This window comes from Cyprinodon variegatus, unplaced genomic scaffold (assembly GCF_000732505.1).
Source record: "Cyprinodon variegatus isolate N-32 unplaced genomic scaffold, C_variegatus-1.0 Scaffold169, whole genome shotgun sequence".
NCBI lineage: Eukaryota > Metazoa > Chordata > Actinopteri > Cyprinodontiformes > Cyprinodontidae > Cyprinodon > Cyprinodon variegatus.
Window position 1 is genome coordinate 1,497,956 of NW_015150622.1, and position 20,516 is coordinate 1,518,471.

Consider the following 20,516-nt stretch of genomic DNA (forward strand, 5'->3'; position numbering starts at 1 on the left):
CCCGGCCGCTAATGGAATACAGGCCAATATTAGAGAATTTACGGTATATTTGCTTTGATTGCTAATTGTTTTTTCATTCTGCTAGTTTTAAGCCAAATGAGAACCTGATAAAGAGGGCATTAGGGCATTGAAAGTACATTTATTATAAAGAATCAAAGCTTTATAATTTCCCACGGTGGTGAGATAATTATTAATTAGAAAATATAGTCAGATTATGTTTCAAACAATCGACATGCTGGGTTGACCAAATTTTCATCAGCGAGGAGAGTGAGATTATTTTGGTCCTGTATGAGCTTAAGAATTGTAATTATTAGGTGATATTGATAATTTAAAGCAGTTGTATGGATGCCTGAGTACCACACATAATTTATTTTTCCAACAGCCGGAGCCAGGATATCTTAACAAGTCTACTGAATTGTTGCTAGCCTACCTTAGCAAGTGATTCAATTGAAGTTAGTGAGCTCCAGTGATAAACTAATAGAACATTAACATTGGAGCATTATTTAATATAATCAGCCAGTTGTGCCACTTAGTGCAAAAATGACAGATAGGTAGTATTATTCGGTTCAATAAAGTAAATGAAATAAAGGGTTTTACAAAAGGCATACAAAGGGCTTTAATTCTTAACACTTGTAATTAAGTATATTGCCTTTTTTCTTTCGAATTCTCCTTTGTGTCTTTTTATATTTTTCATTGTGAATATATGTGATGATGGTTGTGACAAATGTTCCCCCTCTAGGGAATTAATAATGATGATTTATAGGTCAAAGCCTCCATAAAAAGACTATATAACAACCCCCATACCAAGCCCTTCTCAATTGTGTTTTATTTGTATGTGAAGATAAAGTTTGCAATCTATTGTTTTGTTAAAAAAAAAATAAAAATAAAAAAAGAAGAAGAAGAAAACACATCAGACCGAGAAGAATCCATTCATTTAAGTCCTTTAACTTTCATCCCAATTTTTAAATGAAACTTCTCAGAACGTACAACACCCATAGCACCAGGCAATATTTATCTTCTGGTTGAATTTACTGCAAACCGTCTCAACTATTGCTTAAATAGTTGGTCCAAGACAAAGTATTTTTTTAGGAGCACATAAAACAAAACAAGACTCCCTAAAATCTTTTTCCCTAAGAAGAAAACTCTATACGTTAAACTGATAGAATACATATTTTTTTACAGTAAAAACTATTTTTAAAAAAAAGTAAAAAACATTTTCAAGCGTAAGAAAAACAATCAAAAATTAGGAAAGAAAAATACAGCAAATAAGTATGGATTGAAACAAAATGCTGAATGATAAAAAAATAACGTTTTGGCTAAAATAAAATATACTTTATAACTTTTTTTTTATAGACATTAAAATAAACTTCCACATTCAGGTACTTATTGTCAAACATAACTTGGAAAAAAAAAAAGTTTACCAGTTAAATGTCTATCACAGTCATCCATTCTCTAAATCCTGGATCACAGATAGGCTAATTATGAAATATAAAATTCACGAATAAAGCTAAAGTTTGCTCTGTTGCCTGAGAAAGGTCAAGCACCTCATTTGACTGGAATGTCAATAACCTGAGATGTGTTGCCGAGATAAAGATTTAAAGAGGTCCAACTCTTAGGTGCTGAGGCAACATATTTATAAAAAAAAAGAAAAAAACCTCATACCACCATTCATACTTGTTTTAATGAGCTTTATTGTTATAATCAGTACATTTATGAATCAAGTTTGTGCAATAAAAAAGCAGTTCTTTACAAATGTTAAATTAGCAGCTGAAGCAAACACATTGTGCTTTAAACAGTCAGTGAAGTTAATTATAAATAACTTGTAAATTCATATCAGATATCATCCTATAAATAAGTTATCAGTCAAACCCCATAAAGAGCTGTTCATTGTGTCCACTAGAAGGAATGTGCTCATGAAAAAGGACCGCCTTAAAAGACAGGATTATGGTCTCCAAAGGTATAAAAGCTTTTATCCAGGAATCTCCTGGTTTTGGCTCAGGAAAACATTGAAACAAATGGCGCTGGTTCTGAGTTTATCCAATTGGAGTGTTTTTTTTCCTTCTTTTTTTGTTGCTTAAGAATAAATAAACTCTGTACTATGAGAAAACAAAAACAAATCAGGATGAAAAATGGAAACTTCTTTATTTACTTTGCAGCATTTTAGACTTTTCAGTGTATTGAATTCCACAAGCTTGATGCCTCCTTGCATTTTCAGTCATGAGTTATTCTTCATAGTTGAAATAAAAAAAAGATGATAAGAAAAATGTAAACAACACCGTTTTAAATATTTCCAAACATAATACAAATTAAATCTAAGATCATCCAACAGTTTACTATAATTACGGCCCATTTATAGTACGTCACAGACAGCCATAGTGTTGGGCTTTCTAATCATTTAAATCTGACCAAAAAAGTCTTGCTTTAGATGCTCTACAAAAAGCCCCTAAAGATTTAGCGAATACTGAAAGAGGACGAATGTCTTGATGAAATGGATTAAATGGTTATAATGTTCAGAGAGTTGGTAAAAACACAAGCTGGATCTCAGAGATTGGTTTTAGATTATAAAATTAATAAAAAATAAAGTATTTAGTAGATACAAAGACAAATCTCCTCAGCTTCAGACTGTTGCAGTCTACAAAGTTGCTTTAAAGCATTCGTTGCCATCACAACAGTATTTCTTTTTTTGATGCCACGGATGGTCTTGGAGGTATTGATGCTCCTTGTTTAAGGCAGTTCAGCTGATAATCTATACAGGGCTGCGTGCGTGACCTTGGGTGGGGGTGTAGCAGAATATACATGATACAAGTTAGAAGAGATATCATGTTGTATAAAAAAAAAAAAAAAGTCAACATACCTTCTAAGGCTCAGTGTCCATGGTCACGGTAACTATCTGGCCTCCATCTGAAACGACATTATTAAATAACATAAAGAGAAGAAAAATTTTTTAAACCACTCAGACATTTCTAAAGACTGTTCCCCAGGGCTCCATTTGTGGTCCCATTGCGTTTAATAACTTTTGGCTATAAGATTAAAGTTTCACAATATTTGATTGGGAATTCTGTCATAATATTGATGAAAAAGAACTTTATTTTTATTAAAAAAACCTTAATTTTTTTTTCTCACTTCAAAACGTATAGTTAATAGCTGCTTGATATGACTTAAGTCACAAACCAAGAAAATGTAATTAAAAGAGTCAAGGTATTTCTGTTGAAGTCATTGTAGTTAAGAAGATTATCATCCTTGCAGCATTCACACAAGGATAAGTTTGTTCAGGGATTGTGAAAAGTTTGCTTTCACATAAAGATTTTTAGACCAGGCCAACTATTATGCAGATGGAAAGAATCGTTTCAGAGGCAGCATATTTGTGTAATGAGCTGATCAAGAAAAAAAATAAAAAAATCAAAAGCCGATCATCCAACAACAAACAGAACGGGAAATTTGATCAGGTAATGTTTTTGTTCTCTGACCTAAGGGTCCAGGATGGATTGATACTGGCCTGATCAGTTCCAGAAACTGGACTCTGTCACGGTTAAAAGTATTTTAAAGGTTTAGTGTGAAATCAGTATCTAGATCAATGTTATGTTTCATTGCTTGTAACAAAACTGAAACTGGTTAAACTTTTAGAAATAAGTTAATTTGTAAAAAAAATAATAATAATAAAGACCACCCCTCTATCCCTGTTCAACTATACTGATTGTCAAAAGAAAAAAAAAAGTATCCCTCAAAAGTTGTGACCATCATATAATCTAGACTTCCTATATTACTTCGAGCGCTGGTTATTCTAGTTAATTGTTCCATCAGGAATTCACATAATGTTTAAAGCCTTCATTTTATCAAAAAACTCCAGCTAGAGTTCTGATACCAATCATATCAATCAAAGATAGATCATATTTTTTTCATTCCAGCTTTCTGTTATTAGCTTCTTTTTACAAAAGAGTTTAAAAGGGATGTTGAGGAATTGAATAACAGCAAAATTTTAACTGCAGCTCATCCTTTTAACATCACATCCTGGTTCAGTTATTTTAAAACCAACTGCAAGCCAGTTTCTCTGCTCTTCCATCTGACTTCCAGTCTAGAAAGGAGATTCTCCAACATCCCAGCTGGACATCATGTTCCACGTGGTGGAAACTCCAGAGCTGCAGTCTTACTTTGCTGGTAAGGTGGCTACATCCCAATCTTTGAAGAAAGCCTTGACCCAAAACCTTAATTTCACCTGTTGCTTTTATCTGCCACTAGTTTTTAAAAATGGATGAATTCATTTGTCTTGGCCAGACATCCGAGGTGTCCTTCTGCCACTGCTGTGCCGGGTCTGATTCCTAAGCTCCTCCCCCTCTGCTGGTAAGATGATGTTGAGCTTCTACATTCTGAGGGTGCTCTACAAGCGCGACGTTACTGAATCAATTGTACAGTAAACTATTTCTTTAATTCACTCTTTAACAGGTATTTCTGCCTGGGCGAGGAGAATAAGTAGATAATGCTGATTGGTTTATCCAAAAGTTCCTTGAAACTATTATGCTGATGTCTTACGTTGTGCAATTGTAGGACGTGACAAATATTTTATTTAATCTGTCTTAAACAGACATTATTTATGTTGTTGCCGAAATGCATCTTTAAAATAGCCTTTTTATTTGACCCCTTATGACTAAAACATTGTTAGATGGGTAGACTGATACCTTAGTAGTCCAGTGCCAATGCATCTATAAGCCTGTAGCCTATTTTCCTAAATTTACTTTGGGTTGAAAGTTCCGGTGCCGTTTTTGCGGATCAAGCACATCCATGTTAAAGGTTCAAACCTAGCAAACAAGCGAAGAGTTATACTCGAGATGGATTTTCTGGATCCTCAGAAGCGACTGGCATTTTGCTCAACTCAGGCACTAGCGCAAGCTACGAGAATGAGCAGAAAAGTGCAACAGTCCTGTTATTTGGCCACAGGCTGTAGTATCATTAGAAAACTCCGTAGGGCCTCTTTAATGTTAAGAACTTCCACTTTCGCCACCAAGGTGTGTCTTGCTTTGCATTTTCTTTTTTCTCCCTCCTTCAGCTCCTCCTGTGTTCTTCTCGAGTCCATTTTTAAAGTGGTTTGGTTCCGCCAACTCAGTCTCATGGTGAGTCGCAAGCGCCGGTAGCGCAGGTAGTTTATGAGTAAAAGGAATTTTTATTAAAGAATCCTGCTATGACCTGACATCTTGTGATCTACGGCCTGTTGGTTACCATCCACTGCTAGCTTACAAGAGTCAGCTTGGCTTGCAACAGTGTGTTTTTGGCCTGTTGGTTAGCTGTTGTTAGCCGGTTCCCTATTCCCCCTCCACCCTCCTGTCTTGCCTGGTGGATGACCAGTAGCTTTACAGCAGAAGCCTCTCATCCTCACATTATCATTTGGTTTTAATTAAATTTCAATCCTGTTACATCAAATCTTTATTGATATTCGTTCATTTTAGATTAAGTAAAACTTTATCGACTCAAATATTACCAAAGACTACTACTGCATATCTATATTATATTACATCCTCTTTTCTGCGGATCCAGTGGGCATTTTCCAACGCAAAAATGAAGTGGAGTTAATAAACCAAATATTATCATAGATTATCCCAAGGACGTATGTATTCCTCTTCATTTTACTTGTTTTGTTTTTTAAGTACCTTGTGTTTATTTTAATTTGTAGTGTTCCTGTAGTTATAAATCAAATCAAAGACTGTGACGGAGATTATTAGGTTTTCCATTTGAGTAAACAACTTGTACAAATGGAGACAATCTTTCCCTTGTAGTTGATGATTAATAATCCAGTGTTGGGCCACAAAGCAATTTACTAATTTTGGACATTGAGGGCCAATGTCCATGCTGATATTGGCGTGATCATTGATTGAAGAAGATACAGTTTTATCTGCATCACCTCTCCAATATACGCAAAATCCCCTCTCTACTATTTTTTCACAAGACACTCCTAAAAGAGCATGTGACCCTGTCCCCCTCGGGGCTTGAGGAGGAGATAATAACTCAAAGAGATTGTCTCTTTCAGGGATGATCTCAGGCTAGAAACAGTGAGAAGGCCCCATCATGGAACACCACATGTTAAGGACCAGAATTTGCACACTGATCAAAGGCTAAGTGGATCTGGTGGCTGACTTCTGAACTAAAATGCTGCAACGACCGTTTGCAACATTTCTCTCTGACTTAGAGGGAACTTTTAGATGCCTGAAAAGAATTCCAGTCTCCACACTAGAAAAAAAAAGTCCCTTTTCTACCAAACAGTGCCAGAGCATCAAAGTAAAACACATATTAAGAAAGTAAAAACTTTTATTAGAATAAATGCAAAACAAATGCATTCAAAAACTATAATCACAGGGGGGCAATGTTGCGCAGCCCTTAATCAAATCAGATCTTGAGTAGTCTTCTAGATTCTATCACCTGTGCGAGAAAACTAAATGAGGACAAGGCTGAATCATTTTCTTTTTGATAAAAATTAAAACTAAGAGTGGTGTTGGTTATCTATGTGACTAACAATTTAAAATAATTAATGAAGGCAGAAAAAAGAGCTATTGTAGTGTTAAAAATACACTTTAACGTGTAGTAACATAATGTATGTTACAAGATGAATACTTACTATATAAGGAAATAAATCAATTTTGAGTAATAAAAAAATTAAATAAAACACTGCTAACAAAATACTCTGCTGAACATAAACAGAAACACAACAAATCGAGAAATTTAGCAAAAAGAAAAAAAACCAACTGAGGGTTAAGGAAAAGCTTCAAACAAGCTTCACATAAGGGAAGAGCGCCAGACCACTGGGGTGGGGGGGAATCATTACCATTAAAGTAATCAACACATAGACATTAGTAGAAATTCATCTCTACAAACAAGACCAAGGGAAAAAAAATATATTTCTCCCTTTTATGCATTTACTTTACTAATGGTCTGTCCCAAAAAGTGTTGATGACCGTCTCCCCCTAGTGGTCTGGAGAACTAATGTGAGCTAGTTTGCAGGTTTTTTAATTTGAAGGTTTTTTTTAGCTACTTGCAGCCTTTTTCTATGAATGTGTAATTTAAGTTTAATGTTTGTATTTGATAGCCTTATTTGTTTACAGGACTTTTGAATTTGCTATGATATGTATTGGCAGTGTTTGCGCCCTTCACCCATTGTAATTTATCATTTAAACCGCATAAGTAACCAGTAGCTAAGTAAAATCTTTACAAAAAACAAATGTAACTGAACGGAACACAAACTCAGAATGTGAGAAGCCTACCAGGTTTGTTCTTGCAGTTATCCTCTGTGTGAGGCTCATCATCAGGCACCACACAAAGGTTTGTCTCTCCATCCACGGGGCTGTGAGTTAATTTACAACAGTGATTAGCATGATAAAAGAGGCACAAAATGCGTGTCTCTTAAAAAAAACAATACATAGAAAAAAATAAAATACAGACATTTTTCCGTTCTGCTGGAGGATGCTGTTCGCTTGTTCAGGGTCTATGTGAACCAGCCTGGTGACAAAGGAATGTCCATCTCCTTGACTGAAGAATATTAAAACAATACTGATGAGCATGCTAGTTCATTTATAATCGCTTCAATTTTATAGAAATGTTATTCAGCAGTCTGAACAAGACTTTGACATATTTCAGTAATTTAGATTTTAATAAGTTCATTCAAATTCAAAGCAATTTTTTTTTTGTTAAATGAAGACCTGAATAAATGACTGCAAAATTGGGTTTTCACTATTTCAATGTTTTACTCGCTTGAGTTTAAAATATTTCAAGCAGCAACATCAAGTTGATGAAAACAAATATTTCTGATTGGACACACAGCTTTTTTTTAATGTCTGTGAATCACTTATTTTTTTTCGATTTGGTAGTGGTTTTCGTTTCAGGAGGGGGTCAGTCATATGGTATTACTTTGGTCATGTGCAGCGTTAGAAACAGTCAAATAACTAGTTACAGTTACTTCTCCCAAAAAGAAACTTAGGACGTTTCTCATTATGCGTACTCCTGAGTTCTCATATGCTCTTAAAACATTATCAAGCTCAGCCCCAGCACTGCTTCAACAGACAAGCACACAAGACAGACAAGGAACAAAATCCTGGATGTTGTTCTCGCCCCTTCCTCTTTACTGAGCGTGCATCGGTCCAGATTTGCGCGTTCTTCAGACTGACAGCTGTCCCAGCGCTGACGGAGCTCAGAGTTATAGGTTAAGTTATAGGTTAAAAGTTGCCATTTCTGTTGCCGTTGTTCTACGAAGGTACAGCACAGAACAAAATTTGGGACGCAACTTCTCATTCAAAGAGTTTTCTTTATTTTCATGACTATAAAAATTGCAGATTCACACTGAAGGCATCAAAACTATGAATTAACACGTGGAATTATATACTTAAAAAAAGTGTAAAACAACTGAAAATATGTCTTATATTTTAGATTCTTCAAAGTAGCCACCTTTTTTGCTTTAATTACTGCTTTGCACACTCTTGGCATTCTCTTGTTGAGCTTCAAGAAGTAGTCACTGAAATGGTTTTCACTTCACAGATGTCCCATCAGGTTTAATAAGTTTAAAGCTTAATGGGATTTATTGCCTTATAAATGGGGTTGGGACCATCAGTTGTGTTGTGCAGAAATCAGGTGGATACACAGCCGATAGTCCTACTGAATAGACTGTTAGAATTTGTATTATGGCAAGGAAAATGCAGTTAAATAAAGAAAAATGAGTGGCCATCATTACTTTAAGAAATGAAGTTCAGTCAGTCCAAAAAATTGGCAAAACTTTAAAAGTGTCTCCAATTGTAGTCGCAAAAACCATCAAGGGCTACAAAGAAACTGGCTCACATGAGGACCGCCCCAAGAAAGGAAGACCAAGAGTCACCTCTGCTGCGGAGGATAAGTTCATCCGAGTCACCAGCCTCAGAAATCGCAGGTTAACAGCAGCTCAGATTAGAGACCAGGTCAATGCCACACAGAGTTCTACCAGCAGATACATCTCTATAACAACTGTTAAGAGGAGACTGTGTGAATCAGGCCTTCGTGGTAAAATAACTGCTAGGAAACCACTGCTAAGGACAGGCAACAAGCAGAAGAGACTTGAACACAAGGTATTGACATTAGACCAGTGGAAATCTGTGCTTTGGTCTGATGAGTTGAAATTTAAGATCTTTGGTTCCAACCATTGTGTTTTTGTGCAATGCACAAAAAGATTAATCGATGGACTCTACATGCCTGGTTCCCATGGTGAAACATGGAGGAGGAGGTATGATGGTGTTGGGGTGCTTTGCTGGTGACAAGGTTCGGGATTTATTCAAAATTGAAGGCATACTGAACCAGCATGGCTGCCACAGCATCTTGCAGCGACATGCTATTCCATCCGGTTTGTGTTTAGTTGGACCATCATTTTTCAACAGGACAATGACCCAAGGGCTATTTGACCAAGAAAGAGAGTGATCGCATATTTTCAAGTAAGACATATTTTCAGTTGTTTCACACTTTTTTGTAAATATACAATTCCATGTGTTAATTCATAGTCTTAACGCCTTCATTGTGAATCTTCAATTTTCATAGTCATGAAAATAAAGAAAACTCTTTGAATGAGAAGGTGTGTCCAAACTTTTGTTCTGTACTGTAGGTTTTCAGATCATTTGAGGCAAGAATGTTACTATGTACCGCTGTTGCTCTCACATTATTCGTGTGACAGTTATTATAATTCAGGTCATGATAATAGATAGCAGCACTGCTGATGTTTTTTAAAGAATCCAAAGGGGGGGGTGAAACATGGCATCAGGAAATATCCATCATCAGCCATAACAGTAATATCAATATCTGTGCTTCGCTAATTTTAAGCCTAAGGCTGTTTCTCAATTCACAAGAATGAGAGTATGGCCTCACGTTCTAGCCAAGATCACAGGAAAGTATGGACTCAGGGAAAACAAGAGATAAATCTGGGTTAATTGAAACAGAAACGTACTTGTGATGTCACCACATTCAAAGCTTGTCTGGGCTGCATTTCACCTCCTGTTATTGTTTCTAGATAATAATACACCATTACTTTTTTTTCAATTCAGTGAGGGCAGCGTTGTGCATTCACTGAATATGTTGATATTTTTAGTTAAGGGTGGACAAAAACAATATCCAGGGACTTTTTCCATTCTTGGTCTTGTGTTCTTGTGAACTGGAAAAGTGCTGGGGCTGATGACATTTCACGGGCGCACAAGCACATGAGAACACAGAAGTACACAAAACGAGAAACAGCCCGACTGTTTTAGAACGAACAATTCATAAGGGATCATGAAATATCTTGAGACTCACCTTGAGAAAACAGGGAAAATCCAGTACTTTGCCTGTTCTCCAAACACCTCAGCTACATTTCGTTTAAAGCCAAGAGAGAAGCCATTTTTGTCTGGACCATTTGCAAAAACAGGAGCTCTAAATGCCTCTAAAAAAATTAAAAGATTTAACTTAAGTTAGCAATCAATTTTTAAAGAACAAAAAACTGTCATATTAAACAGATTCATATTTACCTATAGTGGTTCTGTTCTTCCCCACAAGCCACATATGGTAGCTATAAAGTGATACTATGCTAATGAAGAAGAGTGCCGCAACAAAAAATAGAAATAAGATGTGGAATTTCGCGTGTGTGTCAGGAAGTTCTTTCTAAAAACAGAAAGAAAAAAACAATTAAAAACACTGAGAAATATTCCCTTCTGCGTTAAATTTTAATGTTTTAGATTTCTGTAGTCATATTTAAGAGTTTCTAGAAAATCCTTGAAGTGAAAAACAACCAACAAAAAAAAAACTGCTACACTTTTATTTTTTTAGATTTAATAACCTCAAAAGAACAATTCATCTGTTTGACACTTTTACAGAGGTGAATTACGAAACAAACACATCAGAGGAAGTTTCTGTACTCACCGTCCAGAATTTGATGAAATACTGCACAACGGTCGCACAAATGACAACACAGTAGAGCGTTGCGTAGGCCAAGAATAGAATAAAGAACTTGTAGTTTGAAAACCCAACACAGTTATTCACCCTGAAAAACAAATTCAGAGACAAAGAATAGAGAAAACCTGACAATATAGGATTGTAGTTTAAAGAAAGATGTGTCATTCACTACAAAATTATATGGCTTCATAATAATGAATCTAAAAACCAACATATTAAATATATCTGCTTAAAGGGGTCATAGAATGATTATATAGGGTATTTGGTGCTGGTTCTTAAGGTCTCTGAATAGGTTTTGTAATGTTGGTTAGGCTAAAAATTGCATATTTGCTGTTCAATGAGCCCTAATGCAAGCCTGGTTAAAAGCCCTGAAATGAAACTACATTTTCTTCCTTTTATGCTAAGCTCATGAGTATTTAGATGAGCTGTGCTCTGATTGGATGGTTTACAACGAGCGAAGCTGCTGAGCAAAGAGGCATCATAGCAACTAGCACTCACTCACTGAAACATCGAAATTGTTGATATGGTAGGGTGACAAGACGTCCCCTTTTTCCCCAGACATGTCCTACTTTTCATACCTAAAAAAAATGTCCGGGGGGAATTCCAAAATCGTCCGGGACTTTGGTCGACTACAGTGCAGCACGTAGTCGAAACACACCGGGCACTCAAACCGAACCGTAAGCCTTGGGGCTGGACTAGGAACCCCAGCGGACGGGGGCAGGGAGCCAGCGAGGAACGGAGCAACCGAACCAGACCCGGTGAGAGTAGCCTGGACACTGGCGGCCTACAGCATACAGTCACTGGGTCTGGTTTGGTCGCTCCGTCCTCAGCTGGTCACCCTAGACATAAGCTGTCTTCTGTAAAATGCTTAGAGCAAATGAACAGCTGAGCATCAAACTTTGCAGAGACCTTCTGATAGACAAAAATAATCCATGCCTGTTGAGTCTTCGGATCCTTGGGAAGACTGTGAAAATGTCCCCTTTCTCCGAGCAGCCTGGAACCATGCATTTATGGCCATGGTTCTGGCTCATTTTCAATAGAGTAACTGCCTGCTTTGTAATTCTTGTAGAAGTAAACCGAACTCTAGGCTAAACAGCTAAACTAGTGTCTTACATCTTCGCGATCTCTATTCATATTCGCGTTTACATCAACTCGGGCCTTCATTTGGATTCGCCCGATTTATGGTGGAAGTTCGGAATTGTGAGTTTTGTAGAGAAAGGAGGTGTCGATGGGGTTTGAACCTCTCTGTACGTCCATTTCACCCACTGAACTATTGTTATTAATTTAAGACAATTTAAACTTGGTTTTGCATTCTATAACCCCTTTAATGTGTTATGCACCAATTTTCAAAATCTCACCAAGGGCAATGATGGTCCATTTTCAGCACACACCTTGACAAATGGAAACAAGAGAAATTAAATTGATTTACGAATAATATGTTTAAATAATACCTTATTTTCTGGGCTACAGAGTGCACCTCACTATAAGCTACGCCCACTAAGTTTTTTTGAAAAAACTGAAAGTGTACATATATAAGCAGCATCGGGCAATATGCCGCTGATATCCACTGAACTGTCTCCCACCAAATCTGTAGGGGTAGCTCTGCATATCGCCCCTGGAGTAGGGACGAATGAATGCTAGCTCCCGTTAGCTTGTTTGCTAGCAGCAGTAAGAGCTTCTACTGAAAGATGGGGCTTCGCTGGCTCTATTTCAGCTCTGCAGGAGTTTAGCCAAATTTCCTCATTGTTTCGGCAATTTTAATGCAACAAATAAATGGCTAAATGTGGGAATTCAGGACATTTGTTTCCGTCATGGCTGCTGCTAGCATATTCTCATGCCAAATGGAAATTAGCCCATTATTATTTCATTTCCAGCTTTGACTTCCCGCTCTGGGGGTTAAAAAAAATCCACAACAAAGCCGCACCTTCTTATGAACCGAATTGTTTAAAGCGTGGGGAAAAAGTAGAGGCTCACAGTCTGGAAAATACGGTACATACATAACATTTTTTTTTATCTGAAATAAATCCTACTGAAGCTTTTGCTCTAGTCATATATCATATATTGTGTATATATATATATATATAGGGTGTAAAATAATTATAATTAAAGAAACTAAAGATTCTAACAGTAATTGGTTTTATTTTGCTTTTCCACACATCCTCTGGTACATGAAGCTCGCTGTGACAGTTTTATTAATATAAAGTACATTTCTATGATGTACTATCTTTAGATGTGGTCATGTGAATCCCAGCCGATAATATCCAGTAGCAGCTGACTCATAACCACTTGGTTTGATCAAAGGTCACAGTTGTTCATATTTATGAGTCAGCTAGTCCAAACAATGATCAGAACCACAATCGGCGGTAATGGGCTGTTCTCAAACTAGAATAGAATAATCTGTTTGTTTAGAAAAAAGTCAACAGGATAAAAATGCAAACAAAATCAGATGATCAAGTAGTTTGTTAACAATCATTGAACAGTGTGGAAAAAAATCCCTTCTTTTGTTGTTTACAGGTAGAGATAAACATAAGGAAGAAAGTACAGAAGCCATAGCAATAGGTGTGATAGAAATGTACAAAATTACAAAAAGAAATAAAAAAATTAAGCTAAACCAGAGGAGCTATGGCAAGCAAGTTCAAAGAGCAACCAACCTAATGATCAATTAGGATGAAAATAACCTCATAAGCCAACAGAAATAGAGTGGGATACCTAGTCCATCCAAACGTAAAAGGCCTAATGTTTCTCAGTGATTAAAATGTGTAATTTGTAGGAACCTTAAATGAACAGATAAAGCTCTCGTAATAAAAAAAAAGAATACAAAAACTTTATAGACACTTCTTAATATCGTTTAAAAACAACCCTTAACAAAGGGTATTTAATCAAGGGAGGGAACTCACATTTCACATGTTGAGCAGTGATGACAGCGATCAGGTTTTATAACTTGACAGAAATCACAGTATCTGATGGCTGTGGAGAGAAATGCAAGCAGGATAATAATAAAATTATAAGTCCTGAGTAGGTATAGGCATCTTAACAGTTTTACAGTATGAAAAAGGTTTGAACTTCTAAAGTGTTCGATTATAATGTACCTGCAGTTTCAGCGTTATATAAAATCTAAAACCAGCAGAGAAAAAGTGAACAGATCCCAGAGGGCGTGTGTAGCAGCTGCTGCAACATCACATACCCCTAGCCGCTGGCTCTGCTCTGCAGGTAGTATAAAGAGTGAAGGAGGAAAGCATCCAGAATCCCTCCCAAATCTTACAAAAACAACTAATTTACCAATCAATTGTTAACAGCAGTATAGAGACTGCAAAATACACCTTTAACTGACAGAGCAACCCACTTAGAGCAGTAATTATAGAAGAGAAAATACTTTATTTTCCCACAATGGGGAAACTGTGCTGTTTATAACAGCAAAGGTTATAGTAGAAGCAGCCACACAAGGTGCACCATAGAAAGTGCATAAAAATAACAAATATGAAAGTTAAAACAGAGTATTGTACTGTACAGTGTTTTACAATATATTACTCTGTAACTGAAGAATAAAAAAAAAAAATCAATAACAGTTACAGACATTTTTACTGTAATGTATATGTGACAAATAGTAGCAACACCAGAGTTGTGTAACAAAAACGTGCAATGACAGCAGCAAATTATTTAATTGACTAAGAAACTGCAAAAATCAGCGTCAATCTAACAACTTATTGAGGTTGTTGGGAACAGTGATGGTTGTATAAAGTCTTACAGCTGCTGGGAGGATATAGGTTTACAGAAATTTTATTATATTGTAATATACCAAATTTGCTAAACAAATATACAAGGTATATTCAATGAACTTTTCAAGTTCAAGGAACTTTTTACTGTCCGATTATTAATCAATTAATCGAAAAAATAAGCAACAGATTAATCGCTTAGCAAAGTTATTGTTAGTTGCAGCCCTAGCTATATGGAAATACTTTGGTTACCCCAAGAAAATGGACGGCAATGGTTTGGAGGAGGAAGGACCCCCTACCAGCAAGATGTGCTTTGGGACAGTGACAGGCAGAGAAGGGGATACATCTGTAGTAGTATCACTTAATGTTATTTGCTAACACCATTCTAGAGTTTGTTATTTTGAAATGAGCAATCTACCTTTAGCATCAGGCATTAGTCTAAAACTAAACCACTGTGTTACTGAGGCAGATGGTTTGATAATAGAGCTGGTCACAACTTTAGTCGATTGATTGTGTATTTGATTAGTTATGAGTGAAAGGCAATAGTACTGAAGGTCTCCATAGCTGTAGTTGTGGATTATGTGTTCATTAGTTCATACTTGTAATTTCTATTAGCTCTCTGTGCATGTAACAATTGTTAGCATACAATATCCATGTTAAACCCCACTTCAGAACTAAAACCAATAGAAAAACTACCGATAATAGTAAGTCCCTTTGCTGTATAATCTATTTGCATTATGAGGCAGAAATCGCACACTGCAGAGGGAGTGGAAGCCTACGAAAAATAAGGTGTCATGCATAAAATAACAGCATGACACCTGTGATCTATTAATAGCTACCACTGACAGTTAAAGCCCACTATGATAGAGATTATGTTGAAGATCAGCCCACAACTTAGCAAGCATTTGGATTTTCTTCTTTTTCTTTTTTTTTAATTCAGACATTTCAAATTAAACATGTAACTTTTATAACATATTTTTGCTAAAGGTTTTAACACCTTCAGAATTTCATACCAGCCCATACCTAGTCCTAGTGTACAGAAAAGAACCTGATTGAAGCATTTAATTAGATATTAATTATTTAAAGAATTTTTAAAGCTACTCATCTCTTTTGTATATTTTTTTTTAATTGTGTAGTATAGCTCCATAGGAGGCAGGGCCCCTGAGTTAGTTTTAATTCCACAGAGAAAACAAGGTGTACTGGAGTCTAATTAACCCTCCTACATTTCCGTAAACAAAAGAAAGACCAGTTTAGTAGTCAGTAAAAAAAAAGGAACATCTCACAGTCAGCATGATCTGCACTCATGCTGTAAACAGGAAGACAAAATGTAGCAACTGATACATGAGGTTTCCTTTCTATTAATTATATATAATGTGGTGTATCTGAGGAACTGATCTCTTCCTCCATTTAGAATACAGTTATTCAGCAGGAGGGTTTTTCTCTCAGCACAAACAGAGATTAAAGCTTCACCTCCTCCAGCTGTGCGCGTGTACACAGGTACATTTCTGGCCGCTTTCTTCAGGATCTCTTGCTGAACTTCGGCTCGTTGCTCCTTCTCGTACAGATCCTTCTCTGCTTGGGGCAGGGCAAACTAACGGGCAAACAAGGCAGGAGTCAGAGAGCGACCAGCACTTTGTGATTTGCAAAAAAATAAAAAATATTCAAACCCCTTTTCAAATGTCACAAAATAGACATCTTAAAAGCGTGACATGAGTTTGTATTCAGTACCACTGAGTCAATACATTTACAGAAACTCCAGAACAAAAAAGGCCTTCTGGTCAGGAATTAGGATTTAATTGTTGTTGTGTTAGGTGGAGAGTTTATTTATAAAAGCGTTTATCCATACAACTATAGCCAAACAATGAGTTCTACTTTTTTGTAATTTGCCTAGAAAACCTTCTTCCATTGAGGGCCTTTATTTTTCCTTGTTATTCTTCCTAGAAAATTCAGATGTGTTGCGGCCAAAAGAAACTTCCCCGATCAACAGATTATTCCACTTGACCTTTTGCTCCCTCAGGCAATACTCTTAGTTTTGGTGATAAACCATGTCATGGTGGTTTGTGTCTAGATGATGAATTAAACAGTGCTCCAAAGCCTTTTTCCCACTGAAACTACACTATAATCATTTGGCTGATACAATAAAATGGGGCGATAAGCTAAGAATCGGCATTTAGCTTCCTTCCCACTGGCAAAAAAGCTGGGTCTAACCCCTGGCTGGCAAGACGGTGCGACAGAAATCAGGAAAGTAAACAATGGAGAGCAACATGTAAGGAAGCCAGGGATTAGTAATTGGTTTGAATTAAACAGAGATGGACAGCAAAATGCAAAGACATGCCACACTTTTCAGATATTTATTTGAAAACACTTAGGGGATGAGTTACCACTTAGTGTATTCTCTGGCAATTATTATATTTTTTACTTGTCAAATAATCTAAAAAGAATTTTGAAGTTGTTTTTTATATATATATATATATATCTTTACAGGAAGAAGCATCGCTTGCTTACTGCTATTGAAGGACTGGCAGGTTTGGACCAGATCGTTTTCCAGTAGGACCATATGAACATGGCAAAGAAAATATGAAAGATGACCAAATAGCTGACTGTTGAGGGAAAGAAGATGTTTTATTTTGGTTATTCAGGCATTCTTACATAACTTTGCTAAAATCAAACTTTCAGTTAGACTTAATAAACAAACAATGGATTAGTGAGGTGGTGTGTTAACAGGCACTTACTTCGTTCCGCATCATTTGGGATTGTATCTATATGGGGAAAGGAAAATAAATATATATGTATATAAGGTCATTGAGTGTGAATGGATGCTATTGGAAATGTATGAATACATTTCAGACAGAGACACAGCCTCCTCTCTTGCGCCATGCGGCTGCAGCCTGGCACGGGCAGCAGTGGGCCACCCATAACAGGGCGCTTTGTCTGAGGACCATGGATGGCCCGATCTGACCACAGCTGTTAGATCTACGCTAATAGATGCATAACCATAGATTGTATTAATAGTATGGTAAAACATCAAGAAAGCATAAAAATTTAAAATAAAAAAACAGAGATACTGGAGCAAACAATATAGAACATCATAAAATACACACAAAAAAATTGATCCAGGGTACATTTGAAAAATAAAGAAAACTGTTTGATTATACAAACAATTAATTTATATAATCTTAGAGGGTGAACAATTTTCGTATACAGAAAACATCACAGTATGTAGATGACAAGAAAAATGTATTGTATTTATAAAACATATTTATATTATATTTATTTATTTATTTATTTTTTTCCCCAATTAATCTGTTTTTTTTTCCCCAATTAATCTGTTAAAGAAAAAAACTTGCCTGGCTTCTGCCATATGAATTATTTATTTTTTTGTGTAGAATTATCATTTAAATAGTAAAGAGAACTATTCCAAAAATATTTAAAAAGAAAATTCAATGATTATGTAAAATTATATAAAAATTTTAAAAGGATCCAACTCCTTAGATGCAAATGTAACAGTTACACCGATGTTAAACCGGTTTCTGTTATCATCAGATGCATATTTTCGAGCTATTTAGTTGTTCAAACATATAAAATCCGTGCGGTATTGTCTCCCTGCCCTGGTCCTTTAGCGGCTGGTTTTAAACCTCACTTCAACCCGCTTATTAAAGTTGAAATCCCCTGAATCAGTCAGACATCCGCATATATGCAGCCCGGACGCGGTGAAACACTCATTAACAAGTAGCGTACTTACACACACAGAGCTCCACCACATAGGCGTAATAAGACCAGGCGACAACCAGGTTAATAAACAGGACAGGTATCCAGTTCAGAGCCCGTTTACAGCACCTCAGCGCATGAGAAGGGGCCATCTTTAATCCGTCTACCTGGGGGTGACGTCACAGCCGAGAATTTATAAGCGCTGTTCAAAGATGCAATAATAGTAAGATAGTTCACTCCGACATAAAATCAAAGAGACAACAAGTTCAAGATGTATCACTCCCTCATAGCCTTAACAATCAAGACGGGGCAGAAGCACATTCGTGGTGGGACGCAATTAAAAATTTTAATTTAGTTAAATACAGGGTCTTTAATTAATTAAACACAATCAATCGCATTTCAAGTGAAGCCCATATATCAACTAAAAAGAAATTTTCATTTCAAAAACATCCTTTTCCTCGGTAATTGAATAAATTGATCAGAACAATATCTATATTTATTGGTTTTAATCCAGCTATTTAGGTTGTCAATCTGATTGGTTGAATGGTTAAAAATTTACTTTGGAAACCCATAAATTATTTGTAGGCTATCGAATTGTAAACAGTACATGAGCATTAATTATTATACAAATCTTTACAATAAATATGGTAAAAAAAAAATGTATACAATATTTTCTATAAACTGAACATAAAGCTTAATTTCTTATACTGACAGAACTATGACAGTTCAGCTCTGCATAAAGCATTAAAAATTGTTGTTCAATATGGAGCCTTTAGTGCAATTAAAATAATTGCTTTTGTCAATAAACTAGTTACATACACAAATAATCTATGTTCCTGGTCCTAGTTCCTTCCTACCAGCCAGCACTATGTTTGAGCTTGAATATCCCCAGTGGACAAAATGTCTGTGATACAGCTTGTGTGTTAGATTTACAGGTGTACATGAAACAGGGAGTACAAAGATTCCCGTTTGGGACTAAAATTTCATACATGCTTTTATTTATGCGTTAAAATGTTACAATGTTACAATGTTTCAAATAATCAAGTCCTGGCCTTATAAATCTATGTTTTAAAGGTATACTTAGACTTAGACAAAGACTTAGACTTAGAGACTTAGACAGATTAATTTTGTCATTTTGTACACACAAGTGTAAACAAAAAGGAATTTCATTGAGAACAGCTCTCTAGACAATTTCATTTTTTTAGACGTGCAGCCTTGAAAACAGTAAAAAAAAAATACATAAAAACAGTAATATAAACATATGGCTGTATATTTACAGTTACAACATTTAAGTCTTGTTTTTTGTTTGATGCACTTGAGGTGCATCTGACCTTAATGTGTACCAGCTTCAAAAATGAAGCAGCAGGCGCTTTTTTGTTGCCCAAAGCTCGCCAAGTGTGAACGTAGCATTAGGAATGCTGTTCGATTCAGAATGACCAACTCAACCCAATAGTAGTTACATATTCCTTTATTTGCTTATTTATTTGACAAGGGACATTGGACATTAATCAATATTTTAAAATGTAAAACATGTCTGAGTAAGCTAAGCAAATTGTTAATGGTAGTTTGTTTGGCTGTTGTCAAGGCCAACCTCAGAAAATAAAAACACATAACAACCAAAGGATACAGGGGAGATATATATATGTATATATATATATATATATATATATATATATATATATATATATATATATATATATATATATATATATATATATATACAACCAGTATTTACACATAATCTACATGAATACATCATGTAAATATTCCAGATTTAGCCAGAGGCTAAGTTTGTTAAATAAGTACTTGGTTACATTTCTAACATATGTTGTTCCTTCTCATTTCAATCATCTAGCTTATCAAATTACAACTAATAATTGTCAGCTGTAGAATTTAGCATTTAAGTCCTATACTTGCATTTTAAAATCTATTCAAAATATGTGACAAAAAGCCTTATTTTTCTAAAACTTGTAAAGTGTCTGTATGAAACTGTTGGAGTCACATTCAGTTTCATTGTTGAATAATCTATGCCAAAACATTTAATTGTTTAAACCTGTTTACACTGACCTTTTTTTTATTTTTTTTTATTTACCAATTTAAGTTTAAACCAGAAATGCTTTCATATAATTTCATATTTATGAAGTAAAACTCAAGCAATCCTTGTTGTACCAACACATCTTT

General features: G+C 35.7%; 1 protein-coding gene across 1 annotated transcript; it reads right to left on the bottom strand.

The window, feature by feature from the left end:
- Positions 1 to 1,690: 1,690 nt before the first annotated feature.
- Positions 1,691 to 18,491, bottom strand: LOC107086974 (probable palmitoyltransferase ZDHHC20). Its single transcript, XM_015378292.1, has 13 exons — positions 18,370 to 18,491; positions 17,360 to 17,386; positions 17,133 to 17,227; positions 16,098 to 16,218; positions 13,812 to 13,881; positions 12,273 to 12,305; positions 10,882 to 11,002; positions 10,491 to 10,623; positions 10,279 to 10,405; positions 7,423 to 7,509; positions 7,245 to 7,324; positions 2,855 to 2,901; positions 1,691 to 2,769 (listed from the first exon to the last, which is right to left on the bottom strand). The coding sequence occupies exons 1-12, from the start codon at positions 18,485 to 18,487 to the stop codon at positions 2,858 to 2,860; spliced, it is 1,056 nt and encodes a 351-aa protein (XP_015233778.1). The 5' UTR covers positions 18,488 to 18,491; the 3' UTR covers positions 1,691 to 2,769; positions 2,855 to 2,857.
- Positions 18,492 to 20,516: the final 2,025 nt, after the last annotated feature.